Consider the following 19971-nt stretch of genomic DNA (forward strand, 5'->3'; position numbering starts at 1 on the left):
GGCCAAGGTGCGTGAGCCTGCTGGCCAGTGGTAATGCTTCAGCGGGGGCCAGGGACCCTGCCTTCGGTCACACACTAGCAGCTATGATGGTACCTGGGAGGATGGGAAGGGGGCTGTGTGTCCCTTCCTGGCCTGTGAAGTGTGTTGTGGGATGACCATGTGTATGGGACTTTAAGATTTTATCCTAGATCATCACTGGATTGCCAACAGATAGAGGAGGTGGGACCCCGACTATCACCGCTGCTCTGCAGTGGATTCGGCTCTCGGCACTCCCAGGCTGGGAGCTGGATGCCCTGCCCTGGCAGCATGACTCAGACTGCATGACAGGTATGGCGTGCCCAGGATGACGTTCCTAGACCTCTGGCCTCCTCAGAGTCCAGCCCCACACAACGCCCTCCAAGCTCCCAGCCCCTACACCATAAACCATGAGCTCTATGCCCTCTCTGATGGCTCCAGAGAGCACCCATGTCTGCCAGCTTGGGCATGGAGCCTGTTCCGAGAGCACCCAGGCTCAGCCATGGAGGCCATGGGCAGTGGTGCTGAGTCCCATGGCTCACAGGGAAGGGAGGTGAGAGAGCCACAGCACGAGGACAGAAAGAGGAAAGAGCAAATCTGCAGCTCCAGAAAGGAGGGGCAGGGAGCCTGGATCTGAGGTCCCAGGTGTGCCCCCCTGTGGAGCTGGTGCAGTGGGGCGGGAACACCATTCATGTAGCAGGTGGCGAGGCATGTACCTACCACGGCTGATGCTCCTCAGGGGCCACTGATAGTGATTCTGAAAGACAGCATCAAATCAACATGGCAGCTCATATGCATGGGTGGGGCAGGCCTGGGGTTGGGGGACACACACATGCACTTGCCGGGGTGTGCACACACATGCTGTGAGGCCCCACTGTTGGCATGCACATGCTAACACACATGCTCACAACACGCATACGCCTCCTTCCCTGCCACCTCCCAGTGCCCAGCACCCTCACTGGCTGGCACGTGCAGCACAGATCTGGGGTGTGCAGCCACTCGGCACACTGAAGCACACACATGGGCAGAGTCACAACACAGAAGCTCACCCACACACAGAGGCATTTGCACCAGCTCCCTGCACACTCATGCTGGCATGCTCAGAGGACCATCCATGCTGCTCACGGAGACAGCGCTTGCTCGCTAATGTTCAGCTGCCATTTCTCTACCTAAGAGCCTTCCATGGCTCCCTACTGCCTACAGCATTGAGCCCCAACAAGTCATACTCTTCGGACTTTGAAGTTCTCCACCCTATGCCCCACCCTCCCCACAGAGCTCTTTCTCTTTCTGTCTCTGTTCCCTGCTTTGGCCAGTGGGTGTCCTCAGTGAGTCCCACACTAAACCTCTGCCCACACTGCAGCTCTTTACCCAGACACCCTCCAATTCCTCATCACATAAGCCTATCTCAGTCATGCCCTGGACTGCATTGAAGCCAGGCTGCCTTGAAGAAGCTCTCCCAGACTGCCCTTTTCCCCAAGGCAGGATCATGACTTGCCAAATGTTTCACATGTGTTAGCAAGACTAGAGTTGGAGCAGACATCAAACCTTACATCCCATATGTCACACCTCACCACAGACCTAGGTTCCAAATACCCTGAAGAGTCTGAACTCATGTTGGTAGTTAGCAAAGTGCTCCTATGGCCACATCTACAGTTAACACAGTATCCCTATGACCACTGTCTCCCTTGATCCCCACAGCCACCCTGGGAGAAAGGCAGAAAGAAATCATTTGATAGAAAGGACGCTGAGGCTCTGGGAGGGAAAGGGACTTGCCTGAAGTCCCAGGGTGAAGCAGCATCTCTAGACTCCCAGTCCAGTGCTCTTGCCCAATACCATGCTGCTTGCCTCTACCCATCTCCGTTGGTCATTACCACATCCTAGGGCAAGCCCCAATCCCTGCCTCATTTTGGTTTATGGGCGCTGGACCCACAGCCCCACTCTCCAGCCATTTGGAAACAAAAACAGATACTATTGTTCTTCCTTAGAGAACGTGGCCAGTGGAAACAGGGCACACTGGGAATCAGAGTGAATGTCCTTGAAAGAGGGCCATGGGTCAACAAGACCAAGCCAGAGGATGTAGAATGCTTTTCCTTAGAAATCTTTGGGAATGAAGTGGGCTTCAGACACTCCCATCCCTTCCCCAGCAGCCACCCCTACCACATTGGTTTAGACTGGGTAAGGTGGCGGGGGGGAGGTGGATAAAAAATCAGATTGCTCATGGCCCCCAGGCTCCTTCCCCAGCTGCTTCTGTCCTAGCCCAGGCTTGGTGCCATTCTCACATTCTCACACTCATGTGATGTGTCACACACATCACAAACCTTGATGGTCACACAGTCACAGCCTGGTCTCTGCTCCTGTGGTCCAGTGGCTGGACACCCCCTGGGATGGCTCAAAGGAGTCAGGACTTGGAAGTGGGAACATCAGGGTAGCTGAAGGAAATCCACACACCTAGCGTATCTCAGGGTTCAGACTCTCTGACCTGAGGTAGGCTCCCCAGGGGCTGGGAGAGGAGTTGGAGGGAATGGAGGATGGAGGACAGCGAGGAGGAGGAGGAATGCAATGTGTGGGGCGGCCACCAAGAGTGAAAATAGAGGGAAGTGCCATGTACATGCTGGAAAGAAGGGGGCAGGTGGGACGAGCCCCATAGCCCCCTCCCCAAAAACAACCACCTCCGGGAGTCAGCGCTCCCTGGGGGGCAGGCTCCACCAGCCCTCAGCCATACGTGGCTCCGGCATCCATGGTCCCAGTGCCTTGGAAGGAGAGGGCCGGTTCTGGCAGCCAGGTCCGATGCTCTGGAATCCACTCCCATGTCAGGGGAACATCTGACCCCTTCCCTGCCCAGTTCAGTGTTGTGGGACAGGGCTGCTGTCAAGACAATCCCCAGTCCTGCCCTCCTCCCTGAGTGGGCCAGATAGCCCATGTAGCCTCTTCCCCACTTGCCATTGTGGCACTGCCAGCCTGGTACCCTGGTGCCCATTCAGTCTAGTCCTTCGTATTGCTGGGGCACGGGGAAGCTCTGAGTAACGTGGGACTATAGAGTGCGCGAGGGTTGCTGATGGCCGGGTCCCGTGCCCTCCCCATTCCTGTGCATTCTTGACAAAGGCTCCCAGCAACCGAGGGTACACAGCAGCTGTAGACACCAGCCTGATGAATATCTCATTGTGGGGAGGGGGCCATAGCAGGAGTGGGGCTCCAGGGAAATACAGAACCTGGGACTGGGAGGTGTTGATGTGAGAGGCCCAAGAAACCTCTGCTTTGCATTTGCTGAATACCATCTGCGCCTCTCAGGAGGGAGAGTGCCAGGCTCAGGAGGTCCCTGCCCAAGCAAGGGAGCTTGGAAAGGGGGCTAGGGGTGGGCTGTGCCATTTTCAAGGGCTGGCGGGGGGACCAGCCAGCCAGACCCCTCTGGAGGTACTTGGGGCAGTACCGCCTGCCATGGCTCCTGAGTGACAGAGTCAGCTCTGCGCCCCACAAGACCGCTCCCTACTCAGAACTCACTGTGATCATGTGCTGGATCCAGATGCCCATGCAGCCTCCTGGCAGGGGCATCAGTTGCACCACCTGCCCAGGGAGGCCCACGGAAGAGTCTGCGCCACTCTGCCCTGCTATGGAACAACTCCTGTTCTGCCTTCGGGAAGAGGTGTTCTTTTAAGCGATGACTGGGCTGGCCCCCATGGCACAGTTATCACAGAGTCTGCTGCTACCCATGGCTGAGAGCTCTAGTTCTTCCTAGTGGTCTCTGAAGCCACCAGGACGGATGAACCGTGGCTTCACCCTCTTGGCTGACTCAGCTGCCTTTCATCAGCTCATCTGCCCCTAGGATCCACTGTCTCTGGCTGGCACCTGACCTGAGCCCCAGGCTCACACCTCTGCCCACAGGCCCAGCAGCTGCTTCACCTCCAACTCCAACCCTCTGGACCAAGCGTTGCCCCTTGCCAGCTACTGGGGTACCACTAGTGCCCCATCTCCAGACCCTTGGGTCTGGCTGTAGCTTTCTTCTGGAAGCCACACCCCAAGACCCCAGCCCTGCTCTAGGGCCCTGTATCCCCAACTTCCTGCATCCTTCTTTCTCCTTCTGGGAACATGAACTTGCTCTGCCAGCCTGGTGGCTCCTGGAGGGCAGGACACCAGGGCCTGGACCATGGCAGGACTGGGAGTGTCTGCTGCCAGCGATGCTGGAACCTGCACCCATGTCCACATGATGTCTGTGGCACAGCGGCCACCTGAGGCTGTGGGCATCTGAGTGGTGGCTGCAGAGTGAGGCCCTTACCTCTGCCTGAGTGAAGTTCACCATGTCCTCCCCTATGCTGTCCTGCTGGGCATGGAACAGCCGGCCCGGCTGGGGGCCCGGGACCACACCATAGAGCAGAAGCTAGGAGTTGGTGTCTGCGCTGGAGCTGGCTCTGAGGCTCTGGCTGCTGAGTGGCTGGACGGACCCTTCCAGATGCAAAAGGGGCCATCACCCTTTGAAATCCAGGCACAGGCCTGTCTCTCCAGAGAGGCAGCGTGACCCTGGCGTGCCACCCTCAGCTCTGCCCCAGCTCCTGGCACACCCCGGAATGCCCACAATCAGCACACCCGTCCAGCCAGACAGTCAGCGTCTGGCTGCCCTCCAGCGAGAGGAGCACTTGCTTCTGGGCCATCACTGGGAAGAAGTGTCTGGAGGAAGTGTGCTTGTCATCAGAGAAGCCGAAGTAGATGCCTCCATCCAGGGCTCCTGAAGACAGAGTCATTGGGTCCGGCTGGCCCGAGCTGGCTCCCCATCTCAGGGCACCCCTGCAGGCAGCAGGAACCCAGGGCCTGGCCATCAGCACCCACCTCTCTGTGAGAACAGCACGAGCCCACCGCCCAGCTGGGCCTGCATGAAGCTGCGCACCTCGGTGCCCGGCGCTGCCCACAGCACTACCCGCCCTTTGCTGGGCTGCTCAATGGTGTAAACCAGATGCTCAGGGGCCCAGAGTAACTGTCCATGCTCCTCAGGGCCTCCGCAGGGATGGGCACAGTGGCCCCCTCCCACATCTGGGGACACAGGCCTGTGAAGGTTCTGCCTTGCCCTGCTCACCCACCCCTTCCTCCCCAGCCCTAGGCTGCCACCAGGGTTCCAATCCTGCTGCGGCTCAGGCCCTCAGGTGGCATCGAGGCTGGCACTGCTCTGGCTCCCCTGCACAAAGGGCCCTCCCCACATTCACCTTCCCTGTCACCCCAGGGAAGGCCCCAAGGAAGGTCACCCTCCAGGCCCAGCTTCCTTGCTCTCCATCTGCCCTAGTCCTGCGTGTCCCTCAAGGCCAGCTTGTGTCCCCTACCCAGGAAGGCCCCAGTTCTTACCCTCACCAAGTTCTCACCCCCAGAAATCCCCAACGTGGACCAACAGTGCTCCTTAATCTGTCTCACTGGTGGGGCAGGGGTCTCCTTTCAGAGCCTCCGTGTGTGCCTGGCCAGGGCCGGGCACAGGTGGGAGTGGTGATTTTAGAAACGGGCCCTCCCTCCGGCTGAGGGAGGGGTGGGTGGCGCGGAGAGTGGGGGGCTGATGGTTGGCATGTTCTGCAGCACAGAATCAGCGCTGCGATGGGCCCAGGTGCTTCCAGAGCAGTTACGGGCCCTCCTCATGTTGGGCGAAGGGGACCCTTTTTCAGGCCTCCCACTTGCAAGCAGAGCAGGCGCCTGTTCCTGAGGTCCTGGTACCAGTCTTGGTGGGTCAATTACTTGTGGGCAGAGCTGCAGTGGGACTCACATGCCCGGGAAACAGAGCTTTCTGGCATTCTTGGGCTTCCTTCCCTGGCCCCAGGGAGCCCTCAGGCTGAGTCTTGGCAGAAGGGGCCATAATGTGGGGGACAGGGCCCCATTGCTGGGCTCCCAGACCAAACACGGGTGGATGGCACCACCTGAAGGCCATACTGACACACAGCTGTCCTGGCTTGTGGTTCCAGGGGCCTGTGGCCTCTGCACCATGAGGCCACCCTCTATGGGCACATCCTAGACTACCAAAGCCCCCCTCAGCGCCCCATGTCAGAGACAGCCCAAGTCAGCTCTCCTGTGGAACCTTCAGTGACTCTTGCTGACCCAGGAGGACGCACCCCAGAAGCCGGCATTCAAAGCCCTGCCATGTGGGCTTAGTGAAGCCATGCCCTTTCTGTTCTACCAGAACTACTTTCACAACCATAGAGAAGTTCCACCCCATGTCTGGGCCTCAACTTCCACCTCTGCCAAATGGGGGCCCTGCTCTGCTGTGGCACAAGGGGCAGGAGTTTGGGGAGCCAAGCCACGGCCTTCACTTGCTGGGGTGAAGGTGGGAAGCTTATTGGCTCCTGCCCTGACACCTGCCCTTATGGGCTTGTAAGTGATTCTGTCGGGAGTTCTGGTCCTGAGCCACAGGAGAAGGAACAGCAGAGCCACCTGTGGCTGCTCAGAAGTCTGCCTACCTTACTTGCAAGTGTCCATAACAAAACCTCCCACCTGTGTTCTATTTCAGCACAATCTCACAACTCTCCTTCCAACAACCCCGTGAGGCATGCGGCAGCGTCCCCATTTTGCAGAGGAGGAAACTGAGGCTCAGACAGGGGGAGCTCTGTGCTGGGAAGTAGGGGACGCTGGCCTCTTTCTCGAAGCAGACATGGGGGATGGTGCCAGGAATACTCTCACCTGCAGGCCTGTGTTTGTAGTGAGGACCGGGGGTTGGTCATTGACAGGCAGGACGGTGACAGTGAAGGCCACAGGATGGCTCTAGCGGTCCATCTCGGAGGTGTCAGTCATCAGGACAAAACTGTCTGTCAGTGTCTCGCTCCCGTCGTGCACGTAGCGGATCAGCTGCTCTTCCACCTACGGACAGGCCCAGGGCTAGTCAGGCCCCAGCAGCACCCTTCATGTCCTGCCTTTGGGTGCAGGAGGAGACTGACTCTTTTAGGGCTTCAGCTTCCATTGGTGGAAAATGGGGACCATAAGTTCTGGCTCCCAGAGGAGCTGTGAGGAAGAAAGGAGATACAGTATTTAAAGCACAGGGGCTTCTGAAATGTGACTCCCCATCTCCTCTCTGTGTATAACCCCCACACTGGGAGTACCCAGGGTTCCCTGGGTACTCTGTGTCCCAGAGCTGGGCTGCAGCCCCTGGGCCTCTCTCACAGCTGTACCTCTCTCCAGGAGAAGGCGCTGAGGGTCCTGGCTTGAGGTCCGTCCTCCTTCTGCAGGGCCCCATGCCAGGGTGGCTCCAGCACCTGCAGGCTGAGGCCTGGGAGACTGGGGAAGTAGGGCCCGGTGACACGGAGCAGTGGAGGGGCCAGGGTGAGGCTGCCACCCATGGGGACACTGAAGTTTTGCACCTCCAGTGGGATGGCAGCGGGCAGCACCTCCAGCTCCACGTGGACGCCCTTGAGGGGAGCACCCAGGCCTGAGGGCACATCCAGCGAGAAGGCATCGCTCCAGGCCTCAGGGCGGGATTGCAAGTACAGGACTCTGCCCGCGTCCACTGCCTCCTGGGAGAAGCTCTGCACGGGGTCCAGGCTGGGTGGCTCATCTGCCAAGATGCCACGAGACACCATCACCACACAGCTGGCACTCGGTGGACTCTTCACTGAGAATATGATGTCTGCCGGCGGCACTGCCTCCTGGGCTGCCTGGTTAACAGAGGTCATGAGGACTCACAGGGGGCCACAGAGGCAGTCTCTGAGGGGCCATTGTGGCCCTAAGCAGCCAGAACATGCTTGATCTTGCCCCACTTATTCCTCCAGATACCACTGCTCATTTAGACACACAAGCACACACATGGGTTCACACACACAGCAGCCAGGCATGCAGCTGGTCACATTTTTTGTTTTTTGACAGTCTCACTCTGTCACCCAGGCTGGAGTACAGTGGTGTGATCACAGTTCCCTGAAGCCTCAACCTCCCAGACTCGAGGGATCCTCCCACCTCAGCCTCCCAAGTAGCTGTGACCACAGGCACGTGCCATCATGCCCAGCTAATTTTAAATTATTTGTGTAGAGATGGGGTTTCACTGGTTTGCCCCGGCTGCTGGTCACATGTTAGTACCCACCCCACACACGGTTACAAGGGGTCAGTCACACAGCTTGAGATGCACTCCCTCGGGGAGGTGCCTAATCACATATCCCCAGACTCAGTGACACAGACACACAAGTTCATCATATGCTGACACAGTCACACATGTACATATGCGCGTGTACACACACACACACACACACACACACACACACACACACACACACAGGCCTACCTGCTCAGGATCTGTTCAGGTCTGTGGCTGGTTTCCAGGCAGTGCTTCCCCAGCCCCTGCTATTACCACCCAGGACCATCAGAGGGCGCTCTGCCCCACCCCTCCTGGAGGCACAGCTGCCTTTAGCCCAGGCCCTATGGAGCTCAAGCCCCAAAGGCCACATGGGCTCCCTCACCTGATGGGCCAGTCACAAGAGGCTAAACCACTCTCAAACTCACATTCTTTCTATGCCTTTGCCTGGAATGTTCCTTCTGCCTGGAATACCACTCCCCATTCTCTGCTCCTGATGGCCTGTGCTCTTCAGAGCCCGGCCCAAATGCTGCCTCCTCCTTCGAGGCCTTCCTAATGCAAGATTTGCTGGCTCACTGTCAGCCTCAAGCTCCAGACATGCAGACAAGAAGGGTCTCCGAAATGAGCAGTGTAGGAGAGTAAGGCCGAGAGTGGGCAAGGACTGGCCTGAGGTCACAGGACAAGTCAGCGAGCCTTCTGGAGGGCCCGTGGCTGCTCTGTGTAGCAAGGGTAGAAGCCCTTGACCGACCCTCCTAGTCCTGGTCTGGGCTCTGAGAAAATAGCGGGGAACATGTGGATCTGAAGAGCAGCCACCTGTCTCCACGGCCAGCAATCCCCAAAGTTCAGGACCCGTGATGCCCTCCCAGGAAACTGACTGCAATGCAGATTCTTGGGCTCCACTTCAGAGATTCAATAGGGCTTGGTGGGGCCCGGAAATCTGCATGCTCAGCCACGCCATGGACACGAGTGGACATGAACTCTGGAGGCACACACAACTCCCAGGAGGATGGGTGTACAGCAAGCTCCCCAGAAACTCTTGGGAGCACAACATATACGGGAGCACATCTGAGACCCGTGCACACATGCAACTGGGACCACCACAGCCACAGCCCAAGTCACATGTGTACCTGGCATGGAAGCTGGGCCGGAGGCCCTCTACCTGGCCCACACCCCCACTCACCACCTCCAGCTGGTCCCTTCTGATCTCAGCTGCCTCTCCCTGGAAGACATAGATCTTCTTGTGCTGGACCAGCTTCAGTGGGGCCAGTGGGCCCTCTAGGCAACGGTCACTTGTAGGGTGGCATCCGTGTGCACTGGCCCCACTTCCATTGAGAAGGTCAGGGTGCTGCGGGGGCTGAGGCTGCCATTGAGGTCTTAGAGAACAGCCCCATCCAACAGGTCCTCCTGGGAGAAGGCTGTGGCTGGCTGAGTGGCCCAGAGCAACTGCCCCCAGCGAGGGCTGGCTGTGACATGGTAGTGCACCTCATCCCCACTGCGGATATCAAGGTTGGTGTCCAGGTGGAGCTTGGCTGTGTCGATGGTGCCCTGGCCTTGAGGGACCACGAGGCCGGAGCCTTTGGCCACACAGAGGTAGGGCTCCAAGGCCTGCACCTCCAGCAGCGCAGTGGTCTGGTGTTGCCCATCGGACATCTGCAGCTGGATCCAGCCATGATCAGCCCAAGTGCATGAACAGGACTCACCTCTTCCTGAGGCCTCCTGGGTGATTTCCTCGCCACGTAATTCTATCTCAGTTATGGCCCGGGCTGCACTGAAGCCAGGCTGCCTTGAAGAAGCTCTCCCAGACTGCTCTTCATGACTTGCCAAATGTTTTGCATGTTAGCAAGACTGGAGTCGGAGCAGGGATCAAACCTTACATCCCATATGTCACACCTCACCACAGACCTGGGTGCCAAATACCCTGAAGAGTCTGAACTCACGTTGGTAGTTAGCAAAGTGCTCCTACAGCCGCATCTGCAATTAACACAGCATCTCTATGGCCACTGTCTCCCTTGATCCCCACAGCCACCCTGGGAGAAAGGCAGAAAGAAATCATTTGATAGAAAGGACGCTGAGGCTCTGGAAGGGAAAGGGACTTGCCTAAAGGCCCAGGGTGAAGCAGCATCTCTGGACTCCCAGTCCAGTGGTCTTGCCCAATACCATGCTGCTTGCCTCTACCCACCTACATTGGTCATAGGGCAAGCCCCAACCCCTGCCTCATTTTGGTTTATGGGCGCTTACCCTACAGTCATTTGGAGACAAAAACAGATGCTATTGTTCTTCCTTAGAGAACGTGGCCAGTGGAAACAGGGCACACTGGGAATTAGAGTGAATGTCCTTGAAAGAGGGCCATGGGTCAACAAGGCCAAGCCAAAAGATGCAGAACGCTTTTCCTCAGATATTTGGTAGTGAAGCAGGCTTCAGATACTCCTGTCCCTGCCGCTGCAGCCACCACTACCACATTGATTTAGACCAGGTCGGGTGGGGCGGGGGTGGGGGCGGAGGAAAACATCAGACTGCCCATGGCCCCCAGGCTCCTGTCCTAGCCCAGGCCTGGGTGCCATTCTTACACTTGTTGCAAGCTCCCCCCAACACATCACACACCTTGATGGTCGCACAGTCACAGCCTGGTCTCTGCTCCTGTGGGCCAGTGGCCGGACACCCCTTGGAATGGCTCAAAGGAGTCAGGACTTGCAAGTGGGGACATCAGGGTAGCTGAAGGAAATCCACACAACCAGAGCAGATCGGGGTTCAGACTCTTTCACCTGAGGTAGGCTCCCCAGGGGCTGGGAGAGGAGTTGGAGGGAATGGAGGATGGAGCACAGACAGAAGAAGAAAGGAGGAGGAATGCAACGTGTAGGGTGGCCACCAAGAGTGAATATGGAGGGAAGCGCCATGCAAGTGCTGGAAAGAAGCGGGCAGGTGAGAGGAGCCCCATAGCCCCCTCCCTAAAAACGACCACCTCCGGGACTCAGTACTCCTTTGGGGGCAGGCTCCGTCAGCCCTCGGCCACTCAGGGCTCCAGCACCCACGGTCGCAATGCCTGGGATGGAGACGGCCGGTTCTGCCACAAGGTCCGATGCACTAGAATCCAGCCCCATTTCCCTCCCGGCCATGCCCGTCCGGCGGCCTCTCCCACCGTATTCACCCCTTACTCACCTGGGGACCCCGGGCAGGGCGCGAGGGCACCTGCTGGGGGAGGGCGGAAGGGGTCAGGGGAAGCCCCCGGCCTGGAGGGTACAAGAGGCGCTTCCCCTAGGGCGGACCCAGCAGGCAGAGGCTGGGGGCACGGCGGGGGCTCCGCGCTGCGTCGTGGGGCTGGACTCGGGCGACCTGCGGGCGACAGGGAGCGAGGAAAGGAGAGAGGAATGATGAGTGGCCCCGCCCACCCTGAGGCCCCGCCCCAGCCCAGTGCCAGCCAGGCCCATGCATGCAAGATCCTCCCTGCCTGCCCGAGGCGGTCGCCGGAGCTTAAGCCCCGCCGCCAGCGGCACCAAAGTCCCAGCTCCACCCCGCCCGGCAGGCAGAGCTCCACGGCAAGCCCCGCCCTCTCTAAGCTCCGCCTCTTGCTTCAAGTGGTAGCCACTCTGGGGAAGGGGCGCGCCACTGCCTGGTCTGGTACTTCTCCTGTAGCCCGGGCTAGGGGGCTTTGGGGTCGTGGGAGCCGGCTGTGGTACCTGCGTCCGGCCGGGACGCTCTGCACCTGCAGCTAGGAGTCATCTACAAACCCCGTGGGCGTGCTGACGGTGGTCGTGTTAATGTCATCGATGATGCTGGGCGCCTCCCTCAGCACGTGGTGCATGCGCAGCATCTCTTTGCACCGCTGTGCCTGCTCTGAGGACTCCTCCATCAGCTGTTCTGGTTCCCACGGGAGTACAGGTTGGCCAGCAGCTCTGAGAAGATGAACTCGTTGGTCTGAGAGTGGGCAAAGAGGGAAGGAGGTTGGAACCTGATGCCTGTGCCGCCCTGGCCGCCCCGCCGGGCTCTGCTGGGACTGTTTGCTGGACTTGGAACCCCGAGTACAGCTTTTCAGACACTGCTTCTACACTGCTTACACTCCTTCGAAGGTCTGCCTCCCCACCGCCCTTTTCTCACTCAGATGAGGACACTGAGGTCCAGAGGAAAAGTCACCTGTCTAAGGTCACAGATCTGGGAGAGGACTCAGGATCTACCATGCCACCAGGACATCTGTCTACTCAGTTTTTAAAAATTTTTTTGGAGCTAGGATCTCCCTTTGTCGCCAGGCTGGAGTACAGTGGGCGAGATCACCGCTCACTGCAGCGTCAACCACCTGGGCTCAAAGTGATCCTCCAACGTCAGCCTGTCGAGTAGCTAGGACTACATGCACCTGCCATCACCAAGCCCAGCTAGTTTTTTAAATTTTTGTGTGGAGATGAGGTTTCATTATGTTGCCCAAGCTGGTCTTGAACTCCTGGGCTGAAGCAATCCTCCCACCTTGGCCTCCCAAAGTGCTGGGATTACAGGCATGAGCCACTGTAATCCCACATTGTATTTCTGTGGGACAACTCTGGTCTGGACCGTGCCTCCCTTTCTGAGGCTGGTCCCATAAGGCTGGTCGGCATCTCCCCCAGGCCAACATGGCCACCTGGGTCTCCAGTGCTACAGGAACCCCCTACTCCCATGAGGCGGCACATGCACGTCATGAGGTGGATGATGGTCTGGGCATGAGGTCCTGCATGTTTTTGTTGACAATGGCCATGTACGAGTCCACCAGGTTCTGAATGGTCTCCACTTGCTGCTCCAGCTGTGGCCCATGGAGTGCATGAAGCTGTCGGAGCCATTCCCCTCGGTCTTGCTGGCCTGTCATGAAGAACACAGGGCATCAGGGTACACAGGCCATGTAGCCAGGCTCCAGGCATCTCCTGCAAGGGTACCTGGAACATTGATGCAGAGAGAGAAGCAACTGGCCTAAACAGACACCCAGATCCCCACATGCTCTAAAGGGTTTCAGGTCTCTGCCCATCCCTTTATCTCTCAGGACCCCAGACTCCCCTGATTCAGCCTCATTTGTTTCTGACTATAGTACCCAGAGTTTGCCTCAATTTCCCAATCCAGAAATGAGAAAACAACATCTGCAGGTCCTTTGCTTAAAGACCTGGCCAGAGCTGGTGCCAGGCTGCAGACGCCTGGCAGGAAGCAAGAGAAGGTCACACTCACTTTCTTCTTGTCCTGGGAGGCCCACACACAAACATTGCCACCACTGCTGGCACCAGAGAGCACAGCCAAAGTAGACACACACAGCGGGGAAAAGGGGATAGGTTGAGTGAAGCTGGGACACTGCACCCCAACTCTAAGGCTCCTCTAGACAGTGCCACAGTGAAATAGGGGAGAAAAGAGAAAGCAGTCACAGGAAACCAGCATTATAGAAAGGGCATGCAGGAAATACCATCTGTGGCAGAGACGGAGACACAAAACTGCCACTGGAGAAGGATGGGAGGACCAGAAAACTTAACTCTGATCTCACCCCCAGAGTAGATAGTGGGGAGGATTCCTGGTTATTTCTGAGCCAAATAAGGGCTCAGAAACATGGCATGAGTTGGCATCACTGTGGATGGTGCCCCAGGGCCCACTAGTATCAGCAGCTTGCCCCTCCCCTCCTTGCCTTGCCGCTCACCCCAACACACTCAAGGTACATGCCAGCCCTCAGAAAGGAGGACTTCCAGCTCTTCACCTCCTCCTGTGTCTCACGGGCCAGCTGCTGATAGTCCTTGTAGATATTCCTGCAAGACAGGGCAGGCAGTGAGGGCAGATGGGCAAAGCCCCACTCTCACTGGGGGTTAGGGGCATGCCTGGACTTGGAGATCATCACACCTGAGGCAAGTCCTGGCTTGCTCATTTCCCAGCTGTGTGATTCTGGGCAAATCCCTTCCTTTCAGCCTCAGTTCCCTTATTGGGAAGATGGGTTAATAATAATTCCTGCCTTGTTATGGTTTGGCTGTGTCCCCATCCAAATCTCAACTTGAATTGTATCTCCCAGAATTCCCACATGTTGTGGAAGGGACCCAGGGAGAAGTAATTGAATCAGGGGGGCTGGTCTTTCCTGTGCTATTCTCATGATAGTGAATAAGTCTCATGAGATATGATGGGTTTATCAGGGGTTTCTCCTTTTGCTTCTCTCATTTTCTTCTGCTGCTGCCAATGTAAGAAGTTCCTTTCGCCTCTCCCCATGATTCTGAGGCCTCCCCAGCAATGTGGAACTATAAGTCCAATTAAACCTCTTTTTCTTCAAAGTCTCGGGTATACTTTTATCAGAAGTGTGAAAATGGACTAATACAGTAAATTGGTACCAGTAGAGCGGGGCATTACTGAAAAGATACCTGAAAATGTGAAAGTGGCTTTGGAACTAGGTAACAGGCAAAGGTTGGAACAATTTGGAGGGCTCGGAGGAAGACAGAAAAATGTGGGAAAGTTTGGAACTTCCTAGAGACTTGTTGAATGGCTTTGGCGCAAATGCTGATAGTGATACGGACAATAAAATCCAGGCTAAGGTGGTCTCAGATGGAGACAGGAAACTTGTTCGGAAGTGGAGCAAAGGTGACTCTTGTTATGTTTTAGTAAAGAGACTGGTGGCATTTTGCCCCTGCCCTAGAGATTTGTGGAACTTTGAACTTGAGAGAGAAGATATAGGGTATCTGGTCGAAGAAATTTCTAAGTAGCAAAGCATTCAAGAAGTGACTTGGGTACTATTAAAGGCACTCAGTTTTATAAGGGAAGTGAGCGTAAGTTTGGAAAACTTGCAGCCTGACTATGCGATAGAAAAGAAAAACCCATTTTCTGGGGAGAAATTCAAGCCAGCTGCAGAAATTTGTGTGCGTAGCAAGGAGCCTAATGCTAATCCCCAAGACCATGGGGAAAATGTCTCCAGGCCATGTCAGAGGCCTTCACAGCAGACCCTCCCATCACAGGCCTGGAGGCCCAAGAGGAAAAAGTGGTTTTGTGGGCCAGGGCCAGGGACCCTGTGCTGTGTGCAGCCTAGGGTCTCAGTGCCCTATGTCCCAGCCACTTAGCCGTGGCTGAAAGGGGCCAACATACAGCTCAGGCTGTGGCTTCAGAGGGTGGAAGCCCCAAGATTTGGCAACTTCCATGTAGTGTTGAGCCTGTGAGTGCACAGAAGTCTAGAATTAAGGTTTGGGAGCCTCCACCTAGATTTCAGAGGATGTATGGAAATGCCTGGATGCCCAGGCAGAAGTTTGCTGCCGGGGCCCTCATGGAGAACCTCTGCTAGGGCAGTGCAGGAGGGAAATGTGGGGTCAGAGCCCACCCCACAGAGTCCCTCCTGGGGCACTGCGTAGGGGAGCTGTGAGGAGGACAACTGTCCTCCAGACCCCAGAATGGTAGATCCACTGACAGCTTGCACCATGTGCCTGGAAAAGCTGCAGACACTCAATGCCAGCTCATGAAAGCAGCTGGGAGGAAGGCTGTACCCTGCAAAGCCACAGGGGTGGAGCTGCCCAAGACCATGGGAACCCAACTCTTGCGTCAGTGTGACCTGGATGCGAGACACGGAGTCAAAGGAGATCATTTTGGAGCTTAAAATTTGACTGTCCTGGCCGGGTGCAGTGGCTCAAGCCTGTAATCCCAGCACTTTGGGAGGCCGAGATGGGCAGATCACGAGGTCAGGAGATCGAGACCATCCTGGCTAACACTGTGAAACCCTGTCTCTACTAAAAAAAATACAAAAAAAAATTAGCTGGACATGGTGGCAGGCGCCTGTAGTCCCAGCTACTCAGGAGGCTGAGGCAGGAGAATGGCGTGAACCCAGGAGGCGGAGCTTGCAGTGGGCTGAGATCCAGCCACTGCACTCCAGCCTGGGTGACAGAGCCAGACTCCATCTCAAAAAAAAAAACAATTTGACTGTCCCACTGGATTTCAGACTTGCATGGGCCTTGTAACCTCTTTGTTTTGGTCAATTTCTCCCATTTGGAACAGCTGTATTTACCCAATACCTGTACCCTCATTGTATCTAGGAAGTAACTAGTTTGTTTTTTATTTTACAGGCTCGTAGGTGAAAGAGACTTCCTTTGTTTCAGATGGGACTTTGGACTGTGGACTTTTTGGGTTAATGCTGAAATGAGTTAAGATTTTGGGAGACTGTTGGGAAGGCATGATTGGTTTTGAAATATGAGGAAATGAGATTTGGAGGGGCCGGGGTGGAATGATATGGTTTGGCTGTGTCCCCACCCAAATCTCAACTTGAATTGTATCTCCCAGAATTCCATGTTATGGGAGGGACCCAGGAAGTGGTAACGAATCATGGAAGCTGGTCTTTCCCGTGCTATTATCATGATAGTCAATAAGTCTCATGAGATCTGATGAGTTTATAGGGGTTTCTGCTCTTGCTTCTCTCTCATTTTCTCCTGGCACCACCATGTAAGAAGCGCCTTTCACCTCCCGCCATGATTCTGAGGCCTCCCCAGCCATGTGGAGCTATAGGTTCCATTAAGCCTCTTTTTCTTCCCAGTCTCAGGTATGTTTTTATCAGCAGTGTGAAAACGGACTAATACATGCCTCTTTGGATCACTGTGAGGATTCATCAAAACATTATCCTAAAAAGAAAAAAAATAAGTTAAAAGTCTTTCTTAAATATGACAAGCTTATAAAAATTAACAGAAGCGTTATATTAGAATTTCTAAAGTCATTTCCATTGAAATCAAGAATAAGAAAAACATGCTGCTTTCCTCAGTGTTAGTCAACATTATTTAAAATGTTTAGCTAATTAAAGTGAAAAAAAGAAAACAATTGGTATGTATATCATACAAAAAAGGTAAAATTGAATATTTTCGCACATAATAGAGAACAGAGAAAATTTGATTTTAATAAGATAAATACTACTACCATTAAAATAATTTAATAAAATATCTTAAATCAAGATATACACAGTACATAAAAAATATTAGCCTTTCTCAATATGAGGAATAACTAGTCATGGATATAAATTTATTTTTAAAATAACACATAAAAGCATTATATATTACATAGGAATACATATAAAACCATTATCTATTATTTAGAAATGCAAAAATACATTTAAAAAATGTTTAAATGCCTGGGAATTATACACACTGGCTCCTAGACACTAGCCACATATTTAGAAAGGGGGAAGATGAAAGAATGTCATCACATTCTATAAATATGTCAAAATGTTAAAATCTAGTGAGTATGAGAGGAGGGTACATGTTGCCTGGAATATTTTGTATATTTCTCTGTATATTTGAAATATTTAATAATACAATTTTAAATTTGAAATAGCTTCTTTAAAATCATGATAAGGCTGGGCCTGGTGGCTCATGCCTGCAAATCCAGCACTTTGAGAGGCCGAGATGGGTGGGTAACTTTAGGTCAGAAGTTCGAGACCAGTTTGACCAATATGGTGAAACCTGTCTCTACTGAAACTACAAAAATTAGCCAGGCGTGGTGGCATGCACCTATAGTCCCAGCTTCTTGGGAGGCTGAGGCAGGAGAATTGCTTGAACCTGGGAGGCGGAGGTTGCAGTGAGTCAGATTGTACCACTGCACTGCAGGCTGGGTGACAGAGCAAGATTCCATCTCAAAGAAAAAAAAAATCGGCCGGGTGCGGTGGCTCACGCCTGTAATCTCAGCACTTTGGGAAGCCAAGGTGGGCGGATCACGAGGTCAGGAGATTGAGACCATCCTGGCTAACATGGTGAAACCCTGTCTCTACTAAAAATACAAAAAAATTAGCCAGGCATGGTGGCGGGCGCCTGTAATCCCAGCTACTCAGGAGGCTGAGGCAGGAGAATGGCCGTGAATCCGGGAGGCGTAGCTTGCAGTGAGCCAAGATCGCACTATTGCACTCCAGCCTGGGTGACAGAGCAAAACTCTGTCTCAAGAAAAAAAAAAAAAATCATGATTAAAAACAACAATAGGCCAGGTGCGGTGGCTCGCGCCTGTAATCCTAGCACTTTGGGAGGCCGAGGCGGGCGGATTGCCTGAGCTAAGGAGTTCGAAACCAGCCCGGGCAACATGGTGAAACACCCTCTTTACTAAAATACAGAAAAAAGAAAAAAGAAAAAGAAAATGAAAACAAAACAACAATAATAATGGCTAAGAATGTTTGTATATGAAGTCATTTTTAAAGACAGAAAACAAGATCTAAGCAAGTGGAGTGACATGCTAGTACTCCAGAAAGGATAGTGTTAATATTAATTTTTAGAAAAATTAATGTATGTGATGCAATCCCCATTAGAATCACATTGAATTACGTCTTGGTCCATTTTGGCCACTGTAACAAAATACTATAGATTGGATAGCTACTAAACAACATAAATTGACTTTTTCTAGTTTTGAAGGCTGGGACGTCCAAGATCAAGGCACAGGCAGGTCAGTATCTGGTGAGAGCCCATTTCATTGTTTATTTACGGTGCCTTCTTGTTATGCCCTCAGTGGGGGAAGGGACAAGCAAGCTCCCTTGGGCCTCTTTTATAAAGGGACTAATCCTGTTTATGGGAGCTCTGCCCTCACGACCTAGCGACCTCCCAAAAGCTCTACCTTTTAATACTGTCACCTTGGGGGATAGGATTTCAACATAGGAATTTGGGGAGGGCACGAACATTCAAACCATAGCAAGTCATTTTACAAAAGTACATGAAACGAACGTGAAGTTCAAATGAAAAAATAAATGAATAGGCAAGAAAACTATGAAAATAAAAAATAGAAACAGGGAGAATTGCCCTACCAAATTATTAACCTACATTATAAAGTCACTATAATCAAAACAACATTAAAAGATGAATAAAAATGTCTCTGTGGATCAGCAATTGATCCCAAAATCAATGTAAGTATATATAAGAACATAAAATATAGGCAGGGTACTATTTCAATTCAGTGGGAAAAGGTTAATTTTTTAAATATAAACTGGCCATCAATCTAGAAGAAAACAACTAAATCCACTGTCTCATGCCATTCACAAAAATAAGGTTCTGATGGTTTAGACATTTAAATACAAGGAATAAAGAATATGAACAAACAATGCGCAGCAGAGAAACGTGTTTTATAATATTATGAAAATACACTCAATGTCATTAGAACTCAGGAATAAGCAAACTGAATAATCTGTGGTTTTATCAATAACTTGGAATATGATGTAGTTTTTAAAAATATTGATCCAGAGTCTCACTTGCTGAGACAGAGAGATGAAAAAATCACATTGCTTAAGTGTGATTTTTTTTTTATCAATCATAAAACACACTGTACTTGGATATACCAATTTTTATAGGTCTGTACAAGTATAAGGAAAGATATGGACCAAGGGACATCGAGCTGTTACTATTGCTTGTTTATGGGGTGAGGATGGAAGGGACTGGAAGAAGGTTATTAATGTTATTCTTATATATATATGAATATATTTTACTTTTTAAAGTAAGAAGACTTGCTGATATAATTTAAAAATAATAATTTTAAATATTTAGGCATATTGAGAAAAGAAAACCAAGGAGGCTTTGCAGACACCCCCGCCGTCGGGAGCCCGGTACTGTCAGCCATGGCTAACCCCACTGTGTTTTTTGACATCGCCGACGACGGCGAGCCCTCGGGCCATGTCTCCTTCAAGCTGTTTGCAGACAAGTTTCCAAAGACAGCAGAACGCTTTCATGTTCTGAGCACTGGAAAGAAAGGATTTGGTTATAAGGGTTCCTGCTTTCACAGAATTATTCCAGGGTTTATGTGTCGGGTGGTGACTTCACATGCCATAATGGCACTGGTGGCAAGTCCATCTGCGGGGAGAAATTTGATGATATCTTCATCCTAAAGCATACAGGTCCTGGCATCTTGTCCATGGCAAATGCTGGATCCAACACAAACGGTTCCCAGTTTTTCATCTGCACTGCCAAGACTGAGTGGTTGGTTGGCAAGCATGTGGTCTTTGGCAAGGTGAAGGAAGGTATGAATATTGTGGAGGCCATGGA

The 19971-nt window shown here is 53.2% G+C and overlaps 1 protein-coding gene and 1 pseudogene across 1 annotated transcript; both read right to left on the reverse strand.

Annotated features, from left to right (window-relative positions):
- Nucleotides 1-6564: 6564 nt before the first annotated feature.
- LOC106992364 (chondroitin sulfate proteoglycan 4-like) lies at nucleotides 6565-11415 on the reverse strand. Its single transcript, XM_077938645.1, has 2 exons — nucleotides 7140-11415; nucleotides 6565-6831 (listed from the first exon to the last, which is right to left on the reverse strand). Exons 1-2 carry the CDS (start codon nucleotides 7638-7640, stop codon nucleotides 6736-6738), a joined length of 597 nt encoding a protein of 198 aa, XP_077794771.1. The 5' UTR covers nucleotides 7641-11415; the 3' UTR covers nucleotides 6565-6735.
- Nucleotides 10298-19549, reverse strand: LOC114679662 (dynamin-1-like; annotated as a pseudogene).
- Between the last annotated feature and the right edge of the window lie 422 nt (nucleotides 19550-19971).

This window comes from Macaca mulatta, chromosome 7 (genome assembly GCF_049350105.2).
Source record: "Macaca mulatta isolate MMU2019108-1 chromosome 7, T2T-MMU8v2.0, whole genome shotgun sequence".
NCBI lineage: Eukaryota > Metazoa > Chordata > Mammalia > Primates > Cercopithecidae > Macaca > Macaca mulatta.

Excerpts from the sequence above, each read along its gene's own strand:
- LOC106992364 (XM_077938645.1), bottom strand. The coding sequence starts at position 7,640 with ATGACCTCTGTTAACCAGGCAGCCCAGGAGGCAGTGCCGCCGGCAGAC. Across the intron at positions 6,832-7,139 it reads GCGCCTTCTCCTGGAGAGAG|GTGGAAGAGCAGCTGATCCG; the intron begins GTACAGCTGTGA and ends GCCTGTCCGTAG.